Below are 22,859 nucleotides of genomic sequence, written 5' to 3'. Positions count from 1 at the left end.
TAGCCTTTCAGTTTTAATGAATTTGATTCTGTCTGAAACTTCGTTCTCCATGAACTTTCTGCATTTGTGCAAAGTGTGCCAAGTCTTCTTACAGAAAATACATGTTATGACAGTCTTTACATTGGAACTTGTGGTCAGTGTCTCTGCTCCGAAGCTTTGTTGTCTTTGGCTTTTTGGTTTTTCAGCCTCACCTTGTTTCAGTGGCTGCAAAGATGTGACGGGATACAGGCAAGTTTCGCCTCTCGTCAGAAATTTGACCAATTGGCTGAAGGAGGGGAATTGGTTACTCTCTTCTTATACTTCGATAACCTTCCGGTTTCATCTTGCCGTTAGCCAGTCTGGTTACTTTTGTAGCCCGGTGTAAAACAGTCAAGGGGTTAAAACAGTCAGGGACTAAAACAAGTTTGCCTAATAAAGTTAGGTGGATAAATCCAGTAAAGCAATTAAACTGAAATTAATTTAGTTTAAAGAAGAAAGAACAAAGGTTTAATTAAAAAGTAATTAAGTCATAAATAAGGTAGGATGTAAATGTGTTAATGAGTAGCTCAAAATAAATAAATGTATATTGTTTTAAGGTAAACAGTGGATGTAGACTAAGTGAAAAAACACAGATTGTGCCTTTAGTTTCAGCTATTTTGTTTGTGATTGGTTACTTGAGTCATCAGTCAATGACACCTGTGGTGATTGGCTGCAGTAAAGGAAGCGAACCAGTAGGGGGCGGGAGTAGAGAGAAAAACACAGAGAAGGGAGACGCGGAGAAAGGAGACGAGAAGAAGGGAAAACGAAGAACAGACTCAGGAGAAGAGAGAACGAAGGAGTGGGAAGAACGCTGGGTTTGATAGCCTGGTGAATGTTTTATGTAAACAGTAGAAAAGTGTAGCTGTGGACTATCACACTGTTTTGCTTTTATCACAGTGGATTAAGTTGAATGTTTGGTGTGAGCTGTGTCGCTGCTATGCTAACGTCAGTAAGTTGCTAGCCACGAGGACGGCGTTGCTAACTGAAAACAGACTGTTTGCCACGTGAAGAGGACGCTTGCTCGCTACGGGAGGAGGACGGTTTGCCTGCTACGTGACGGGGATTTCGTTTCCGTTGCCGTTGGATTCATCTCTCGGACCTGAACTGTTTTTCCCGAACTACGAACTGTTTCTTCAAGGAAGACTTCGAACTGTAAATTGGACTTTTCACGTCTTTGTTCGCTGAGGATAAGGATTTGGACGGCCGCACCGCACCCGAGCAACGTACAGGCCTGCTACTTTTATTATTTTGCGTGCGTGCGTGCGTGTGTGAGTGAGTGTGTGTGTGGGCCCACAGAAATGTTTAGAGTCTAATTGAGTTCAGTGTTGGATCTGAAGTTGTTTATTTTCTATAGGGGAATATTGGTAAAAAGAAAAGGGAAGAAATAGGATTTTCAAAGGGAATCTAAGTTGATTTAAGTGTGATGTTACTGTATAATTGTGTAAGCAAATTCAGTTTTGCCAGTAACTGGCCAGGTAATTTAAGTTTTGCTAACTAATTGCTCAGGTAATCTGATAATTTCATTGTGGTCTAATATTTCAAGTGTGTATTTTGGGGATTTTAAAGGGGCATAAAGTGTGTTATTTTTGTTATTTTTTCTTTGAACAAAAAGGGTAAATATTATTTGTACATTACTAAAAACGGTCAGTAAACTATTATTTTTCATTCAGAGAAGTTGTCTGGGGTCAGTTATTTAAAATACATCACTGTGAGTGTAAATAGATTGTGTATCACTAGGGTAATATAATTTTCACCCATAACAGGTAAACCTTTATGGTAGCTACCTTAAGAAACCGAACTCAAACACCCCTTCATCTTAGTTTAAAGGTCACATATTATACTCCATTTAAACTAGTTATTATAGGTCTCAGACACCTCCAAACCATGTCTCTGAAGTTTTTTTTTCAAAAAAACAATCAGATCATGCATTCCAGCATGTCTCTATAACCTCTGTTTCAGCCCATTTCCAAAAGTGCTGATTTCTGTGTGTAGCCTCTGTCTCCTCCCACTCTGCTCTGATTGGTCAGCGTTTTCTGTCAATCAAACGTCCTCAACAACAGCGTCCCCCTCCCTCCCGGAGAAGCTCTCTCTCTCTCTCTCTCTCTCTCTCTCTCTCTCTCTCTCTCTCTCTCTCTCTCTCTCCACGAGTGGAGAGATAGCAGCTAGAATAAAGTTTATAAACCACTTTAAAGTTTATAAACCAGAAACTTCACCCAGCGCACGTTACCGGAGGAATCTGATCAGAAATCGGCGACACATGATCAACATCTGCGGTCCAGATTCCAGGTTTTCCTGACGGTTTCTCTCAGGTAAATAATACTATTTATATCTCTGTTAGTTAGCTCAGTGTTTACCTCATGCATCAACTCTGTAAACTGTAAACATACACTCTGTTTTACGTCTGTCTTTACAGATCCATCTGTGAGAAATGACCGACAGAATCATCCCAGAGGAGAGCAGACAGCTGAGAGCAGACAGCTGTGGGCAGATGGCTCTGTTTACATGGAGATACAAAGCTAACCCGATAGCATGTAGCTAACCCGTTAGCATGTAGCTACATGCTAACGGGTTAGCTACATGCTACCGCTATGACACGGTGTGTAAACACAGCGACCATCAGGGTGGAAAATAGAAGATGTGAAACAGTAGTCAGTTCATTATTTCTGCTAAAAGATAAATGTATGGAAGATCAGAGTAATGGTATATTATTTACAGTAGTAGCTGTCTCTGTGTTACCATGACTACAGACCACCGGAGCTTAGCTTATCATAGTTTACCAGAGCTGAAGACTTTCTCCTGTACCATGTTAACATAACTGCAGGTGGGATGATTACAAATGCTGTGAATAATTAATATTGTCATCTGTCTACTCAAATAAAGTTTGACTGTGAAACAGAAATGTGTTGTGTTGCTTACAAGTCACTATTTACTACCTGTAATCTGCTACATGCATGACATCAAATATATATAATATATAAATATCATCTGTTTAAACAGTGTAATTACATAAAGCCTTTGTGAATGAACATGTTATATTTAGATGATGGGAGTACATGAAGCCTGTTCTGCTGGTTCTTGCAGACTAACTGTAGGGAGCTATTTTGCTCAAGTTAGGTTGAGGAGGAGAGACAGTGACGCGCTGTGGGCTGGGGTCAGCTACTGAAGGTTCTCTCTGGTTCGACCAGGAAACCCTCACGTGACTTGCATTCCCTAATGACGTCAGGATACAAGGAAAAAAGCGGGGTTTTTTTCTGCACCCATTTCCGGACAAACGGAGGAGGAGAAAAAGAGAGGATGGTCTTTTATGATACTATGGTGGCCTGTAGACACACTGGGGACAGATATTGATGTTTAAAAGACATGGAAAAGTGCATTTTGCATAATAGGTGACCTTTAAGGTTATTTATAGCTACTATAACGTGTTGGGGTGCTACACTTTAAAAGAATTTTCCTGTTTTCATTACAGTCATTCAAGATTTCCAGTGCCTTGATAAAACTAAAGAAAATCAATAAACTCTGAGCTCAAAGCAGTCCTTAGACCCCATCTTTGGCCAGGCTTGAAGCTTGTCTCTGTATGATTTTGCGATTGTAAATGGGTTTCTGTTTCTCTCTGCCAAAATCTCCCATGCAGCAATATAGGCAGATTCGGTTCCGAGTAGGAAATAGCCATCAAGTGCTTTCTTAGCTTGTCCACTTACATATCTGCGGAGGTAATATATCTTCTCCTTGTCTTGAATGTTCTTCTGCTCAATCAGCGTTTCAAAGGAGAGTTTCCAGTTGTTGTATTTCAATGGATCCCCACTGAATACCAAACCTATGCAAAGCCCTCTTCTTCTTAGGTCACTCTTGACTTATTAGTGTCCAAGCTCTTTAAGGCTCTATCTTGAAGATGTTGCTCCTTAAAACTGCCTTTTCTTACTTCTTTATGTGACGTATAGTCCGTGTTTTCGGCTCATCAGCGGCCCTCTGCTGCTCCGTAAACCGTGAACATGCCTTTGCCAGCCTGCCAGTCCCTTGAAGTTGCCGTCGTTAATTGATGCCCACTCGCGGAGATGAACAGTTCGAGTTTTCACTGTAATTTCCTCGAAGCATAAGCAGACACAAGTGGCTTTCTTGTTACTAGTTTATTCAAAGCTTCCCCTTCAAATCCACCCTGAAAACTGCCCTGACAACACATTGTCAAGAAAATAAAAGCTAGATCGTTATCTTAACATAAGAATAGCATGCACAGCATGTGAAATAACATTTACAAAGTAAAATACAGACAAACCAAACAAAATACCTTGTTGGCTGCATGCTGCAAAAGGGAATAATGTTCTATCTTCACAGGTTCACGTCCACTTAAAGTCCGTTGTGACAAGCACTTAACTCTTAACTGGTGCAGCGGGTGCACAATTGTTTGCTTGCTTGCTTGCTAGAGCTGCTGCTTGCCAGTTCTGCTGCTATTGAGTCCTACTCACGTGAGAGCAGCCTAACGCGATTCTTGTAACTTAGCTGAGCCTTCAAAATAAAAGCACTATTAAATTTACCAAATGAACATTTTTTAAAAGAAGTAAACAAATTATACAAATTATGTAGTAACAATTACAAGGTCCATTAAGTAATTAACATATTAACACTATAACAAGCTAAATTTCTGTTGTTTGTATGTGTTTGTGTTTGTACCAGATGAGCCAGATGTTTCGGTTGATGGGTATGATGGAAACTGGTACCTGAACCGAGAGAACGTGCAGCTGAGCTGCCAAGCTGATGCCAACCCGGCCGTCTCTCTGTATCAGTGGAGACTGTGAGTACAACTCACTCAGATTTACTTAAAATGGGTCTGAAAATAGAACAAAATCTGGTTTCTCTTGGTGAATTATATTGGAGTCTGTCCTTCCTAGCAACTTTTGATTGCTAATTCTTAAGCAAAAATCTACTTTACGTTTCTTTTCTAAGTGCCAACCAGTATACAGGTGAACCAGTAAACAACACACCTTCTCCATGCCTTTCTTTCTTTTTTGTATTGTTTGTATTGTCTTAAATTTTATTAAGCCTCATTTTTTGCAGTAAACTCCTAGACCTCTGTACTTGGCCTACTGCATATACAATTGGCGTATTGTTCTGTCATTGACCTGCTTGAATAGGCTGTAACAGTTACACTCTATGCATGGACAGGTTGCAGTTTGTATATTCGTTGCTTGCTCATCCAAACTGTCCATTTTGTTGTTGTCTGCCCTCTTTTGTTAATTCTGTCTTGTTGAAATGGGATAAATATAATGAAGTGTTCAAAAAGTTATTCACATTGATTGAAGAGACTGTTAGTTTCACAACTTGTGTGCACTTATGGTTAAATTTTTATTTTCTGCAGGATTAATGGCTCCATACCGAGCAACGCTGAGATCCGAGACAACGTCCTGACCCTTAAAGGGCCGGTCACGTATGACCTGCAAGGCACCTATGTGTGTGACGCAACCAATAGCATCGGGACACGATCAGGCTCTGTGGAGGTCAGCATTATAGGTACGTTTACCTGGAGTCTGGGGTCATTTGATTTGACATTTACTGTATCCAAAAAGCTACTGTGAACAACTGTGTTTTTTTTCTGTAGAAAAGCCTCTACCGCAGATTGCAACAGGTGATGTCATCAGCGTAATTGCCTTATTACTGGCTGCCGGAGTGCTCATGGGCATTACTATCACAGTCCTGGTGCTCAAAATAAGAAGCAGAAAAGGCAACTCCTCGTACGTAAACAGTCCGTTATCCCTCCATTTTCCCAACATGCATTTGTCTCCTCTATTTTCAACTAACCTGTTCTGATCAAATTCTCTTTGATCAGAAATGACTCTCCGTCCAGAAAACTGTCCCAGCCGATAAGGAAGAGACCAGCAGATGATATCCAGGTAACCTATGTGTTGTGTTTGTAATTTACACATCACATGTTCAAAGAGTGGCCAGTGTGCTTATTTTCCTCACATTTTGTAAAATTGTAGTGGTTATTTCTTTGCCAGGTCCACAATACCTGGTATTCCTGAAAGTAAATTACAATTGTAGAATAATAATAGTTTACAATAGAATTAAAGCTACTAACTACTGGCTGGATAAGGCGGTCTAAGTCCTACAATCTCACAATAGTACAGTCATTGGTAGCTGATAATAATAATAGATAATGCTACTACTACAGAAAACAACCTTACCAATCTATCTAAATGTTATTTAATTTCTTCACAGTCCTTTTGATGAATATTTTATTTCACATTTACTGACGCAGAAAGGTCACCTGTCAACCAATCACTGTGGACATAGTCAAGGCCTATGGAAGGAGGCTGGGACACGGGTGGACATGGGTCTTGGGGTATGGGGTATAACACATGCTCAGTATAACTGAAGCTGCGGTCATGCGTTGCGATTGGCTTAATTTCAGCTAGGGCAGACCAGATTTTACTGCGCATGTGTTATACCCCCAAAAATATGATGTGGTGACCCAGTCTCCTTCCAAAGGCCTTGGACATAGTGAGGAAGTTCACTCACAAAACATGATGTCATCCAACAACGGGACCAACCCAACCCTCTCTTTGTTCCTCACTAAAAGTTGGTCTTAGCAGCTTTGTGAATAGCTCTAAAGGAAACTCTTAATAAGGAACTTTTAGTGCCATTTACTCCCATTGATGAGATCCTTTTTGAATTCAAACTCAAAAAAAAAAGTTTGGAAATCTGTGTTTGGTAGATTATTTCTCTGTTGTTACAATGCTAATTGGCATTGTATCACATCGTTGGAAAGCCTGTTTATTTACCTCTACAATGATGTCCAACTTGTAAGGATCATGCATTTGTGGGATGAGCAGCACAGCTGATTATGATTGTAGCGCCCAAGAAAAATTTGCCAAAATGCTCTGCCAATGGTAAACAGTGTATTCTCCTGTTGGAATTGACTCTTGTTTTGAGTTGTTTGGTGGATTGGATGATTGAACTCTATCAGTAACAAGGAACAAACAAGACATATTGGCAATTTTACACTTTATTCATTTAATACACCATCACGAGCCTCAGTAGCAGGTGGAAGATCCATACGCGGCCACAACAGCCAGGCACCTCCTTCTCGTGCTGGTCACCAACCTGGTCACACATTGCTGTGGGATGGCATTCCATTCCTCAACCAGGATTCGTTGCAGATCAACCAGCGTGGTTGTGTGTTCCATCAATGATGTCTCTGGCAAAACAAGGCTTGTCATCATTGAAGGCTATCTCAATGCAGTGAGATATCGGGATGAGATTCTGCAGCCAGTGGCGATCCCATATCTCCCCAATCTGGGACCTAACTTCATCCTCCAAGATGACAACGCTCGCCCCCACAGAGCCAGGGTTATCACAGACTACCTCCACAATGTGGGAGTAGAGAGAGTGGAACGGCCTGCCAAGAGTCCAGACCTCAACCCAATTGAACACTTGTGGGATCAGCTTGGGCGTGCTGTACGTGTTAGAGTGACCAACAAAACCACGCTGGCTGACCTGCAACGAATCCTGGTTGAGGAACGGAATGCCATCCCACAGCAACGGGTGACCAGGTTGGTGACCAGCATGAGGAGGAGGTGCCAGGCTGTTGTGGCTGCGTATGGATCTTCCACCCGCTACTGAGGCTCCTGACGGTGTATTAAATTAATAAAGTGTAAAATTGACACTATGTCTTGTTTGTTCCTTGTTACTGATGGAGAGTTCAATCATCCAATCCACCAAACAACTCAAAACAAAAGTCAATTCCAACAGGAGAATACACTGTTTACCATTGGCAGAGCATTTTGGCAAATTTTTCTTGGGCGCTACAATCATAATCAGCTGTGCTGCTCATCCCATAAATGCATGATCCTTACAAGTTGGACATCATTGTAAAGGTAAATAAACAGGCTTTCCAACGATGTAAAATACAATGCCAATTAGCATTGTAACAACAGAGAAACAATCTACCAAACACAAATTTCCAAACTTTTTTTTCCGAGTTTATTTAGCACATACAGTGTGTTATACTATGCTTGGCAAACTATGTAGTTGTACTAAGATTTAACTATAATTTTTATATGAACTTGAAACTCGTGAGCTCGTGTTTACAACATGGGAAGTTGTGTACACAATATGCTTGGCGTTCAAGTGTGGCAATATTATAACATTACTTTCAGCATCTAGAAGCCACAGAGGCTAACAATTTAGCAAGCTTGAAAGTGGGTAACAAAATACAGTAAATGCAAAGGCATAATGACAAAGGCAAAAGATGAGGCCATTTGGAATATCAACATTTTCCTCAGACATATTATACAATTATGAAGAATTACAATATACAACTAAAATTACAATATATTAACTTATTTTGCGCCGAAAAATTAACTGCCATGGTCTCCGCCATTTCTGACAACGTCAACAAACACATCACAACTCGTGAACTCTGAGCTTTCAGAAACGTTCTACCTACGAGGTCGTGAATACCATAAGAGGGCGGCGTTCATATGGACTCTTCTCGTGAACACAGTAAACACGACCCCATTTGAAGGCACCATTCGTCCTGCCCCAACAGAAGAGCGAGGGAGAAGCCCCTTAAAAACAGTCGTCATTTGCATAACATTTGTGCATTTTTCACGGTATTTGCAGTGAGATTCTGTGCAGCTCTTTTTTGAGATTTGACCTTTAAGGGAACAAAGAGAGGTGGACCCACTCATAAAAGCATTGCTCTATAGCATTACTAGGAGGTCAGAAACTTCACAGGGTACCCTTAAGTACATGTACTGTATGTACATCCCTTACTTACCAGTTGTAGAGTATGCGTATTCTTTCAAATTTTGATACATCTTTAATACGCGTCTCTCATATCTCAACAGCACTCAGGACGGTTTTACGAAGAGCTTCCAAACACAGCGGACTATGTGAGCTACAGACTGGCCTGCAACAAGGAGGACTACCCAGAGCCCTACTCCCCACCCATAAAGCCTCCTCTCTCTTTTCTGCCCCAACAACCCTACCACTCCCCGCAACCAACCACTGCAACCAGCAGCAGCGGCACCAACACGCCAAAAAACACTTTCTCTCCTCCTTCACACACCACGGCCATCTTTAAGTACCCCTCCGTACCAGGCTTGTCTTCTCCTCCCCCGGGAGTGGCAGCATACACTTTTCCCAAAGAGCAATACGTTTGAACCGACACTTTTGTCACAAACTCAAACCTCTCAAGCGAGCTCAGATAAAACTACCCGATATAAACTCTAACTCTTCCTAAGAGGAGGCTCGAAAAATGTGGTTAACCCTGGACTACCAGGCAGTGTCTCTGCACTGTCTGCATCATTGTGGACGGCTCTGGAGGTCAAAGGACAATGCAGCTTTTGTTGTTGGACTTAAGTTCAATTTTGAAACATTTTCTCTCTTTTGTCTGATCTTTTATTGTGTTATCTATTCTTTGAAAAGGGAAGATTGTTGAACCATGTTTCAGGTGTTTAGGCTAGAGGAAGGTCAAGTTAAAGATGATTTGACTGTCATTTTTAAAGAGTGTATTGCATGGATTTATTACATTTGATTGGAAAATACTTGGATAGAATACGGATAGGATTATCTCTACGATGGTTGACCCCTTATTTTATCCTCCATGGTATCATTTAAAAAAAAAAAAAGAAAACAAATATATTATAATTTCCTACTTTATCTCTAATGCCCACTCTCTTTATTCTGCGTCGTACACAATGATAATCCCTTTACTGAAGAACAGCAGACCCCACCTTTTGGTTTTACCTCCTGTTCGTATGTAATCTTTTACTGTGCTTGTATTTTGTATTGTTTATGTTTTTCTGGCAAAGAAAAATATCTAAAAACATTTTTATTTACTGAAGACATTTTATTGATATATTAAATCAATGTTTTTATTCATGTTATCTGTGGATTTTAGTATTCATTGACACTGGTTGTTGGATGAGTCTTACATTTTTAGCATTTAAATAAAAATGATCATGTAAACTTGTATCACCAGTGACTGAAAACCACCAAACAACACAAACTCTTCTTCTCTTTCTTTACTAAATAGTCATTTTTGTCAGCGCCAGTATTGAGATGTTCTGAAATATTATGCAGATATATATAATATATATACACTTTATCCTCAAAAGTAAAGTAAGTAGAGTAAATCTGTTGATTATTTCATCAGAGGCATTTCTACTCTGGTGTGTTTTTAGCCACGCTAGCAGCAGGGCTCGATCCAGACTGAAATATCTCAACTATTTGATGGGTTACCATGAATGTTTTTCATTCATCTTGTGCTAATTAGCAAATTTTAACCTGTGAACATGCTAAACCAAAAAGGGGAATATGATAAACATTATACCTGCTAAATAATGTTAGCTGCTAGCATCGTCATTGCAAGCATGCCAGCATGCTAACGTTAGCATTGAGCTCACAGAGCTGCTAGCATGTCTGTAGACTTTCAGTCTTGTTGCACTAATTATTCAGGATTATAGTTACCATTTTTTGTAATCAGAAACTGTAATCCTATTAAATATAATCTGCTACGCCCTGACCTAGTTATGAGGTCACATCACACAGTTCACTACAGTGATGTTTCATGGATTAAAATAATCATCATGTACATGGCCTGAGGCGAACTTCCCTCTGCAATGCAACCTGGATCATCCTGTTTACTTCTTATTACTGATCATCTTGACTTCTAATGGTTACAGCTTAGTACATGATGAGCAGACAAACTAATAAGTGTAAGACAGAAACTGTTGCAGTTTAATAAGAACTATTTCATATACATCTGTCGCTCAAGAGGATCTAAAGCAGGGGTCCTCAACACGTCGCTCGCTCGCGACCAGGAGCTCGCGGCACGTTTCTGAGTCGTTCGCTAAAGGTTCAAAGAATATGTAAACAAATTTGATAAGACACAGTCACTTTGTAAACCTAAATTTCTATCCAATCCAATTCACAGACATCCCGCCCCCTTCTGACACAAACTGATTATTTGCCAATCAGCTGTCAATTAAACGAGTTATGCTGCTGCCGAGTTTGGTTACATCAGTGACGCCGTAACATTAGGCGATGTTAGCAGGCTAGCAAGCACACACCAGATTTGACAATGACCGCGGAAAATAGCCAGGCTAAGAAAAGGCAAAAAACATACTTTTTTCATGAGGAATGGGAAACAGAGTTTTTTTTTCACGAATGTGAATGAAAAGTGTGTGTGTCTCATTTGCTGTGTGAGCGTGTCAGTCGGTAGAAGATGTAACGTTGAGCACCACTTTGCCAAAGTCCACGGCAACATTTCATGTGACTTTCCAGCTGGTAGCAGTCTACGAACAGAGAAGGTAAAGGAGCTGGAAACTACGCTTAAAAGACAACAGTCTCTGTTTACCAAACCAACGAAGAAGGCCAACACAGCAACAGAGGCTTCATTTAAAGTGGCGTACATCCTAACAAAGCACAAAAAACCCTTCACCGATGGCAGCGTTGTAAAAGAGGTGATGACCGGTGGCTTAAACGTTATTAAGGACCATCAAAGTAAGACAGAAATTATATCTGCTATTGCCGATGTACAACTTGGTGCTAATACTGTGGCAAGGAGAGTGTCTGCGATGTCTGCGGATGCTGTAGAGCAGCTAGAACGGGACATGGACAGATGCAAATGGTTTTCCATCCAGTGTGATGAATTGGTTGACTCCAGCGATGCAGCCCAGCTGGCTGTCTTGAATATCATGAAATCTAAGTTCAGAACAAGACTGACAGATGAACATTTAAATGACTCCATAAGAGTGAACCTAAGATACACTCCAGCATACACCTCTCTTGTTGACTCCATGCAGTGCAAGTCATCTCACTAACTGTTAAAAAGACTGAATGCATGTAATACATGCATGTGAACTACAGATGATAAAGGGAATGTGAAGGGAAGTTATGTGATACAGTGATATGTGGACGGACAGAAAATAAGGACAAGTAATATAAGTAAAATTCTTTTGTTTTCTATGACATTAATCTGGTGTGAATTTAATAGTGTGAGCTTGACACATTGGAAATGTAAAGAAATGCAGAGGGGAAAAAAAAAACATGCACAAGCTGCTGAATTTAAGATGTTTTGATATAAAATGTGAGTGTTCGATATTTTTATAAGAGTTCACACAAAAGAAGCTTATTCAGCTGGTTTGGGTAGAGCTGAGCAATGTGAACAAATGTTGCTAATAATATAAAATATGAGTAGCTCTCGGCCACTTTCATTTTCTCAAGTTAGCTCTCAGAGGGAAAAAGGTTGGAGACCCCCGATCTTAATTAATTCAAGTTACATAAATATAACACTATAATGAAATGTTTTATATGTTTTACTACTATTTTCCATAGGGAAAAAGTCAATATGGGAGCTTCAGAGAACTATAATCGATATTTTTAAATTAACAATCGCATAACTTGTATGTGAAAGAGTTCACTTGCAGAGAATTACCACCTGACTGCAGTTCCCTTTATCTATATGGAGCGTTTTAGCTTCTTTCAGTTCATTGTTTTGGTTTTAAGGCCCATACATTTACTGTTTAGTTCAGTCTCACAGCATAAAACTAAGTTAAAAAAACTCTAAAATCCCAACTATAGGCTTCCTGCTCAGCACCAAATGGCAGACAGACACAGTTAGTGACTAGCTGGTGAATAAAGTGGAGCATTTAGCAGTTTAATAGCCAGATATTTCCTTCAGGAGTTGGTGGAGACCAAAACAAAAGAGTGAATATTGGATTTAAATTCATCCGGTGGACACAAACATGATTACAAATAAATGCTAATGTTGCTCCGTAACTGGCATAGGCAACTGTATGTTGCCACATCAACTTTATAATGCCTTTTTTGTGTGCATCAGATTGTATGGTCTCAGAGCTTTTACAGATTGTTAATGCATCTCTTGTTTCAGGAGTCTTCCCACAGGCCCTGAAAACTGCCATCATCAAACCACTCCTCAAAAAGAACAATCTGGACTCATCAATAGTAAATAATTACAGACCGATATCAAATCTTCCATTCTTGTCTAAAATAATTGAAAAAACTGTTTTTCAACAATTAAATAGCTTTCTGGCACTAAACAACTCTTTTGATGTCTTCCAGTCAGGTTTTCGACCACACCACAGCACTGAGACTGCTCTTGTTAAGGTCATCAATGACATCTGATTGAACACAGACAGTGGTAGAATTTCAGTTTTAGTTTTACTGGATCTCAGTGCTGCAATTGACACGGTTGACCAAAATATATTACTAGACCGACTGGAAAACTTAGCGGGTATTTCTGGCAAAGCACTCAGCTGGTTTAAATCCTACCTAAAACACAGGGACTTCTTTGTGTCTATAGGTAATTGCAAATCTGATCTGAACAAAATCACATGCAGAGTTCCCCAAGGCTCCATCTTGGGGCCTCTTTTGTTTAACATTTACATGCATCTGTAATGTTAAAAAGCACGGACCAAGCCAGAAATCTTGGTGTAGTCATGGACTCTGACTTGACCTGAGTTTAATTAGAGGACTGATGTCTCAGCAGGATTTGGAAAAACTAGTTCATGCATTTATCTTCAGCTGACTTGACTTCTGTAACGGCATCTTTACTGGTCTTCCTAAAAAAATCAATCAGACAGCTGCAGCTGATTCAGAATGCTGCGGTTAGAGTCCTCAATAAGACCAAGAAAGTGGATCATGTCAGTCCAGTTCTGAGGTCTCTACACTTGCTCCCTGTCTCTCAGAGAATTGATTTCAAAATACTCCTGCTGGTTTACAAAGCACTAAATGGTTTAGGGCCAAAATACATTTCTGATCTTCTGCTATGTTATGAACCATCCAGACCTCTCAGTTCATCTGGATCAGGTCTGCTTAGTGTCCCCCAGAGTCAGAACTAAACATGCAGAAGCAGCATTCAGTTTTTATGCACCAAATATTTGGAACAAGCTCCCAGAAAACTGCAGGATCGCTTCAACTCTTAGTTCTTTTAAATCAAAGCTTAAAACTGTCTTGTTTGCTGCTGCCTTTTATTAAACCAAATAATTATCTTATACTGCACTATAACTTTTACTCTTGTGTGTTATACTCTATTTTAGCTTCTATCCTAGCTTTTATTTTCAGCTTGTTTTTATTTTCGAATCTTTAACGTTTTTATGTTTTTAATTACGTCTTAATGTTCTTTTGCACTTTGTCGCAATGTTCTTGAATGTTTATGTAAAGCACTTTGAATTGCCCTGTTGCTGAAATGTGCTATACAAATAAAGCTGCCATGCCTATGTTTATTCGTCATCTGTCAATTCATTCATCACCAGAAATGTATAAAGTATGCAAGTGTGAAAGACAAAAAATATCTATATAAGAGAAGCTGTCAGAGGCAAAAGGGCGATATATTACAAAATTGAAGTTAGTTTATAATATCGATTCTTACGAACCAGAAGGACCATGCTAAATGAAACCCATAACGTTAGCCTCCCTTTGTGTCTGACTGTATGCTATATACTACAATTCGTCTTTTGAATCTTATTCACTGTGCAGTGTTTTATGTTATCTTTTAACACTAGCAGTTAACAGCCATCGGATGCTTACTCTTTATCCTCCAAAATGGCGGACTTCCTGTCGGTGACATCCATTCCCATTCCCTGTAGGCTATGTCAGTGTAGTGTTTACAGCTTCTTTCTGCTGCCCCCCAAGTGGTAAAAGAAACCCGCAGGTTTAAATTAAGTTGTATTAAAGCTAGGGTCGGTAGCCTAACGTTGAGAATTTAGCAAGAGTAACCTAGATTTTAAAAATTATCCAACCGAAAAACCGAGCCTAGTGTTGCCAACTCTTTTCCAATGAAAGAAGAAGTCCCCAAATCTAGCCAGAAAATCGCCAAGTCAACAACACTGACCCTTCAGACCTCCCTCCAAAGCCACTTCTATAAAATTATCATTATGAAGAACATATCATAATGAACAAAAAACATATTAATTGTTAGTATTCACAGTTGTCAAGCTAGCAGCTTGTGGAAGACTCCGGTGTGCGCAATGAGTGCACGCGCAATGAGTAGGTAGGAAGACAGGCTACAGTCCTGAAACCGGAGCATTTGATTTATTGATTGCTGTCGGGATGTAATAAGAATTTCAACTAGGCTAATATAACAAAATGTGTTTTTGAAGATGATTAATGACCCAGGCTTGACATTGGCAGTGAAACATTTCCATCACTCCAGCATTGATGTTTTCACACCCTAGACTACTGGCTTAAAACAATCCTAAAAATGTTTGTTTTGTGTTCCATAACTGGTATAATTTATAGTTTCTGCCCTTTGTGTCTAAAGCCGCCTTTGTGTGCTGATGAAATCTCTGACAATGAATTCCCAACTCCCCGAGCAAACTAGTACAGATCCACTGTGTCAAGCTCTCATGGGGCTTTCCAGACATGATGTTAAGCTTTAGCTTCAGCAGCCAGCTCAGCTCTGCATGCCCGAGCATCCCTTTCTTCATATCCTCTATTCTCTTCAGTTGCATCTCTCCATTGCACAGTGAGCTTTACAGTCAAAGCCTTGGAGAGAGTTGGATCACAGTCAGGAGGCTGCAGGGCTGCCTCTGGGGGACCAGAAAGTTACTTGGTGTCAGTGGTGGTGGAAGTACTCAGATATTTTACTTAAAGGGACTGTTTGTAACTTCTTACACGTATAAATCACCTGGGTCGGTGTCCCATGCACGCTCCGTATGCACGCTCGCGTGTGGCTACGCTGTTCAGATAAGACTCCAACACAAACTACACGGAAGCACCAAAACCGCAAAGTTATATCTAGTGAAGCCCGTCTTGCAAAACAGTGTTGGCCGCGGTCGTAGTACGCGGGGGAGACCGTGGCTTTGGTCTCCAGGACCGGAGTCTCTGCTCCTCTGCCTGCCTGCTTGCCTTCACTCAGTTCACTCCACCTCACGTGCATGCGTGCACACTACACACTGCAGGAGACTTCGTAGCTCTGAGAATATCTAGTGAATGTACAGTGGACGTTCGTGCATAAATAAATGCCACAGCTCCTCCAGACCAACAGAGGTCTTCCGTGTCTTGTGAAGTGACGAGCTACGCAACGAGAAACGTTATCGTCTCCGACCGGGTGCCGGTGTCTCCCTCCCACCGCGGTCAGGAGGCTGAAGTAGGAAAAGCCAACACTAGGATCAGCAGTGATTCATGGAGAGACCTCCGTCTGGTCAGGTAACATTACTGCCAAGCAGGTGAAATATAGAGTGATATTGTGGTTTTAGCTGACGTGTGTCGCCTCACTGTTTTGAGTAGCGCTCGTTCATGTGTATTTAGAGCGAGCAAGCGCGAGCCCGACGCTGACTTTCGTTGACTTAACGGCCTCAGGTGTCACTGTTAACAAGCATTTCTGATTTTTACAAACAGTCCCTTTAAGTAAAAGTAGTAATACCACAGTGTAAAAATACTCCGTTACAAGTAAAAGTCATGCATTTAAGATTTGTTTTAGTAAAAGTACAAAAGAATTAGCATCAAAATATACTTAAAGTACCAAAAGTAAAAGTATCATTTTGTAGAATAGCACACTCTATGAGTATATTTAATACTCTTATCACATGACAGTTTTTCCTCGCCAAAATTTAGCGTAACTTTGAAGCGTTATTTAGCCTCTTTCAGGACAAACTATAATGACATGGTTGGTACAAATAGATTTAACTTTAGGTTTTCTAGTTTCATATTATGCCAGTATTCACTTCACCGCAGCGTTAAAACTGAGCCCATAAAAATCGCAAGTTGCAATAATGCGTTAAAGAAATTAGTGGAGTTAAAATTTGCGTTAATGCGTTATTATCGCGTTAACTTTGATATACATATACAGTATATCTATATATATATATATGGATATGGATATATATATATATATATATATATATACATATATATATATATATATATATAGAAAGAGAGAGAGAGAGAGAGAGAGAGAGAGAGATATTACATTACTTCATATACTGCTTGGTAACCTGGGGATCAATAAAGTCTTATTGATATAGTAATGTCATTATGTAACCCACGTGGTGGAGCCACTCTGCACACCCTGGGACTCTGCGTTGTGTTTATAGCTGTGTGATGAGGTATGGTGCAGAGAAAGGAAACACCGGCACAGTAGTTCTGGATTGTGGTTGAGACCGGGAACACTTTATTCGTCCACAACATCGGCTGTCATCTCAACTGTTGGTCCACAACCCTAAGAAGCAATAAAGCAAAGTAAACAAGAAAAAATGGCGTCCCACACGTAACTGCATTTCAGAACTACGGTGTCCTGTAAGGGACAAACATGTCTATTGCTCAATTCTGGATGGGAATTACAGCGCACCATGACTCACTGGTGGTAGGAAGCCCAAAGATCAGGTCGATTGGGAGCCTGGGATGTCTACCAAACATAAGGTAGTATGGTGTGTATCTAGTTGAGTCATGTCATGTGCAGTTGTAGGCATACGTCATTGCATCCACATATTCATGCCAGCGTGGCTTCAAATGAGGCTCTAAATGTCCCCAGCATGTTCATGAGGGTCCATTTGAACCTTTCCGTTGTCCTGGCGGTGGTAGGGGGTTGTGTGGGTCTTAGTGATGCCAGTGCACTTACAGAGCTCCTTCACAATAGCACTTTCGAAATTGCGCCCTTGGTCTGCATGCAATTTTGCAGGGAAGCCAAAGCGACAGAAAAAGTTTTTCCACAGTACCTTAGCCACTGTGCAGGCCTTTTGGTCTTTAGTGGGGTAGGCCTGGGTATAGCGGGAGAAGTGGTCGGTAACAATGAGAACATTTTCTATGCCACCCTTTGATTCTCCAAGGTCAAAAAGTCCACACACACAAGCTCCATGGGGGCACTGCTGTGAATACTGACCAGAGGAGCCCTGAGGCCTGCAGTTGGGGTCTTTCTGAGGCAGCACCTCTCACACTGCTCGCACCAAGCTTTGATTTCCTGGAACGTCCTCGCCCAATAAAATCTCTCCCTTATCATCTGCAATGTTCTCTCAATTCTTAAGTGCCCTGAGTCATCATGGAGAGCAGTCTTGACTGATGTATGCAGCTTCTCTGGCAATACTAACTGCTCCACTACTCCCCTTTGGTAATCTTGGATGCGGCGGTACATGACACCATCCCTTATCACTAGCCTCCTCCACTCCTTTAAAGGTCACATATTATACTCCATTTAAACTAGTTATTATAGGTCTCAGACACCTCCAAACCATGTCTCTGAAGTTTTTTTTTCAAAAAAACAATCAGATCATGCATTCCAGCATGTCTCTATAACCTCTGTTTCAGCCCATTTCCAAAAGTGCTGATTTCTGTGTCTGTAGCTCTGTAGGTCTCATATTATGCTCATTTCCAGGTTCATAGATGTATTTTAATGTTGCACTAGAACATGTTTACATGCTGCAATGTTCAAAAAACCCTTTATTCTTCTCATACTGCAGCCTGAGTCTGCCTGCCTCAGAGCCTAATTCAGCCTCTGTCTGAAAACCCCTGATTCACAGCCTGTCTCCTCCCACTCTGCTCTGATTGGTCAGCGTTTTCTGTCAATCAAACGTCCTCAACAACAGCGTCACACTCTCCCCCTCCCTCCCGGAGAAGCTCTCTCTCTCTCTCTCTCTCTCTCTCTCTAGAGAGAGAGAGACGAGTGGAGAGATAGCAGCTAGAATAAAGTTTATAAACCACTTTAAAGTTTATAAACCAGAAACTTCACCCAGCGCACGTTACCGGAGGAATCTGATCAGAAATCGGCGACACATGATCAACATCTGCGGTCCAGATTCCAGGTTTTCCTGACGGTTTCTCTCAGGTAAATAATACTATTTATATCTCTGTTAGTTAGCTCAGTGTTTACCTCATGCATCAACTCTGTAAACCGTAAACATACACTCTGTTTTACGTCTGTCTTTACAGATCCATCTGTGAGAAATGACCGACAGAATCATCCCAGAGGAGAGCAGACAGCTGAGAGCAGATGGCTCTGTTTACATGGAGATACAGAGCTAACCCGGTAGCATGTAGCTAACCCGTTAGCATGTAGCTACATGCTACCGCTATGAGACGGTGTGTAAACACAGCGACCATCAGGGTAGAAAATAGAAGATGTGAAACAGTAGTCAGTTCATTATTTCTGCTAAAAGATAAATGTATGGAAGATCAGAGTAATGGTATATTATTTACAGTAGTAGCTGTCTCTGTGTTACCATGACTACAGACCACCGGAGCTTAGCTTACTGTAGTTTACCAGAGCTGAAGACTTTCTCCTGTACCATGTCATCATAACTAACTAACAGGTGAGATGATTACAAATGCTGTGAATAATTAATATTGTCATCTGTCAACTCAAATAAAGTTTGACTGTGAAACAGAAATGTGTTGTGTTGCTTACAAGTCACTATTTACTACCTGTACTCTGCTACATGCATGACATCAAATATATATAATATATAAATATCATCTGTTTAAACAGTGTAATTACATAAAGCCTTTGTGAAAGAACATGTTATATTTAGATGATGGGAGTACATGAAGCCTGTTCTGCTGGTTCTTGCAGACTAACAGTAGGAGCTACTTTGCTCAAGTTCGGTTGAGGAGGAGAGACAGTGACGCGCTGTGGGGCGGGGTCAGCTACTGAAGGTTCTCTCTGGTTCGACCAGGAAACCCTTATATGGCTAATTCTCTAACGACATCAGAAGAAAAGAAAAGCTGCGCAGCGTTGTTTCGACACCCATTTCCGGACAAACGGAGCAGGAGAAAAAGAGAGAGGATGGTCTTTTATGATACTATGGTGACTTGTAGACACACTGGGGACAGATATTGATGTTTAAAAGACATGGAAAAGTGCATTTTGCATAATAGGTGACCTTTAAGAGGAGCCGTACTTGCTCACCACTACTGATCCTCTCCCCATGGCAGGCTTTTAAAGTGCAAGACAGGGCCGATGACAGGATCCTCCTTCTGCCTTGCCCGGAGCTCTTGTTTTGTCATAGCAGGCAGGGACTCCGTCCCCACATCTCTGTAGGGCTCACTTGACCTGAGCAATCGAGGTTCTTGTGGTTCAGGTTCCTCGGAGGCCGTACTGTTCTCACCTCGGAAGCTTTCCTGTTCTGGGGTGGGCTGTTTGTCCTCATGCCCCTGTTCACTGGCCCTCACACGCTGAGGGCAGGTTTGCAGGACCTGGGTGACCCCCTGGTTGGACATCGGCATTTGCATTACTCTGTCCCCTTCGATACTGGATGTCAAAGTCAAACGTAGACAGCCGAGACACCCACCGCTGGACTGTGGCATTCAGCTTCGCTGAGGACATCACATATTTAAGGGGGTTATTTTCCGTCAGCACTGAGAATTTACGCCCATAGAGATGGTCATAGAACTTATCCGTCACTGCCCACTTGAGAGCGAGGAACTCGAGTTTGTGTGCAGGATACCTCGTCTCAGCTGGGCTCAATCCTCTGCTGGCGTAGGCTATGACCCTCTCTTCTCCAGCCTGGACTTGAACCAAGACGGCGCCAAGCCCCTCTCCTGAGGCATCAGTCCGGAGCACAAAAGGCAGGCTGTAATCAGGATAGCCCAGCACTGGAGCAGTCGTCAGCTTTTCTTTTAGGGACTGAAAGGCGTGTTCACACTCATTATTCCACACAAAAGGGTGGGTCGGGACCCGGGTTTTTCCTTCCCCCTTTCTTTTTCTTTCTGGGGTCACCAGAGGTGAGGCGGTACAAGGGAGCAGCTAAGTCGGAGTAGTCTCTAACGTACCGCCTGTAATATCCAGCGAATCCCAAGAACCGCAGCACTTCCTTCCGATTTGTAGGCCTCGCCCAATCCTTCTTCTCTGGGTCTGTCCTGATCCCCTCTGCGGACACCACATGGCCCAGATAGTGCACCTCTTTTCTCACGAGCTGGCACTTGGAGGGCTTTAACTTCAGGCCATGCTCCTTAAGCCGATCAAACACAAGCTGCAACCTCTCCACATGCTCATCAAAAGTTTTGGAGAAAATGATGAGATCGTCCAGATAAATCAGGACATGGGTGAAATTCAGATCCCCAAAGCAGAAAGTCATGAGTCTTTGAAAGGTGGATGGAGCGTTTTGCAGACCGAAGGGCATTCTGTTGGCCTCGAACAGCCCCATGGGACACGGTCTTGTGTTTGTCGTGCTCTGCCACTTCCACCTGCCAGTAACCAGACTTGAGGTCCAGTTTGGAAAACTATTTTGCTTGCCCCAGAGCTTCAAGGGCCTCCTCTATTCTGGGCAGGGGGAATGCGTTTCTTGTGCTGCAGGAGTTCAGCTTTCTGTAGTCGATGCATAACCTTAGTGAACCGTCCTTCTTGGTTATGATCACTACTGGTGAAGCATACGGGCTCTTACTAGGCCTGATGACTCCAGCTGTCTCCATCTCCATCAACAGCCTCCCCACGTCCTGCCACTGCAATGGAGGAATCCTGCGATATGGCAGCCGAAAGGGCTTAGAGTCCACTAGTGGAATGTCATGTCCCACAAGCTCTTGGAGGAGGGAGCGTTGGTGCTCATTCTCCACTGCTGCTTTACTTAAGTCCACCCCGCCTGCCACCACTTGATCCAGACTCAAGCATGTCTCTTCACTCCCATCACTGTGCTGTCCACCCTGCGTTTTGTCTGGAAATTCCACAACATTTTCAACAAGGAAAGCATTGGCCAGGTGACTGTGTGTCTTGAGATAACTTCTGTTGTGATTTGACGCTATACAAAAATAAATTGATTTGATTTGATTTGATTTGATTTGATTTGATCATAATAGTGTGCTGGGACAGGTTCATCACTCTGACAGGGGCACAGCCTCACTTTACATCAGCCAGAACTTTGGCCACCAAGAGGTCTTGTGGAAGCTGCAGGGAGGGGTGGCCTTCTATCAGCGCTGTATAGGTCTTTCTTTGTGGGCCTACTTTGATCTCACACCTTAAATCCATCTCTTTCCCTGCAGGAATGCGTATCTTCCGGCCAGTGTATACAGCAGGATCCACCATATCACCCATTTTACTATGTTCTGTGCTCCCAATTTCAAGCAGAGCGGTGTACCACTCTGGATGGTTTTCTTTGACTTGATGAAGAAATTGCTGACCATAAGCCGCCTGGAGGTGGCTCTTGGAGGCATGAATGACATTAGTTCCCACGAGCAGAGGGACAGAGGAGCGATACTCAGAATCAGGGACAACAAAAGCCGGCACAGTCTTGAACTCTTTCCCCAGCACTTTCAAGTTAATGCTCAGGACACCATAGTAGGATACACTCTGACCAGCTGCACCCTCTATTTGTATTTTAGAGGACCGTAGTTTTTGTTTTTGAAGGACAGGGTGGTTGCGCCAGTATCCGTGGGTAATGCTGGTTACCTGAGAGCCAGAGTCGATGAGAGCCCTGCACTTTTCTCCATTGACTTCCACCTCCCCCTCATTTCTGGGACCCACTGGGTGTCCTCTCCTCCATCACGCGTTGTGCTCATCTGCAGTGGGGGGCATTGCTGCTTGCCCATGGTTGCCCCGGTTACCATGGACTCTAGTCGTTTAAATGCTGAGCTGAGTGGGATGTGTTCCCCTCTGCAGGGGTCATAGGCTGCGGTTGGCCAGCCCAAGCCAGAGTGGACTCAGGGAACATCGCTCTGCAGACCCGAGCCATATGTCCTTGCTTTCCACACCAGTTGCATGTAATGCTTGAGCTCTGGGTTGTAGTTCCAGGAGATGGCCGAATTCTAGGCGGGGGAATAGGAGGTAAAGCAGCCATTCTCGATTCAAAGAGAGACAACTTGGCTATCTGTTCCTCTTGGCTAAGAGCTAATTTCTTGACCATCTCTGTCAGCTCTGACAACTCAGAGGTATGTTTTGTCCTTTCTGTCTTTACATT

The 22,859-nt window shown here is 42.0% G+C and overlaps 1 protein-coding gene and 1 long non-coding RNA gene across 2 annotated transcripts in view; both read left to right on the top strand.

Moving 5' to 3' along the window:
* nectin1a (nectin cell adhesion molecule 1a) overlaps positions 1-9,983 on the top strand; it is a 46,184-nt gene extending 36,201 nt beyond the window's left edge. The window contains exons 6-10 of the mRNA XM_074611034.1: positions 4,687-4,804; positions 5,369-5,520; positions 5,609-5,741; positions 5,837-5,900; positions 8,862-9,983. Of these exons, the coding sequence (XP_074467135.1) occupies positions 4,687-4,804; positions 5,369-5,520; positions 5,609-5,741; positions 5,837-5,900; positions 8,862-9,176 (782 nt within the window). The 3' untranslated portion in view covers positions 9,177-9,983. The remainder of the gene's footprint in view (positions 1-4,686; positions 4,805-5,368; positions 5,521-5,608; positions 5,742-5,836; positions 5,901-8,861) is intronic.
* Positions 9,984-18,653: 8,670 nt separating this feature from the next.
* On the top strand, positions 18,654-19,361 carry LOC141752773 (uncharacterized). Its single transcript, XR_012590335.1, has 2 exons — positions 18,654-18,972; positions 19,005-19,361. It is a non-coding gene; the product is annotated as an uncharacterized LOC141752773 (long non-coding RNA).
* Positions 19,362-22,859: the final 3,498 nt, after the last annotated feature.

Source organism: Sebastes fasciatus, chromosome 16 (genome assembly GCF_043250625.1).
Source record: "Sebastes fasciatus isolate fSebFas1 chromosome 16, fSebFas1.pri, whole genome shotgun sequence".
Lineage (NCBI taxonomy): Eukaryota > Metazoa > Chordata > Actinopteri > Perciformes > Sebastidae > Sebastes > Sebastes fasciatus.
Note: the sequence above shows the minus strand (reverse complement) of the source record. Positions and strands in the feature narration are given on the sequence as shown.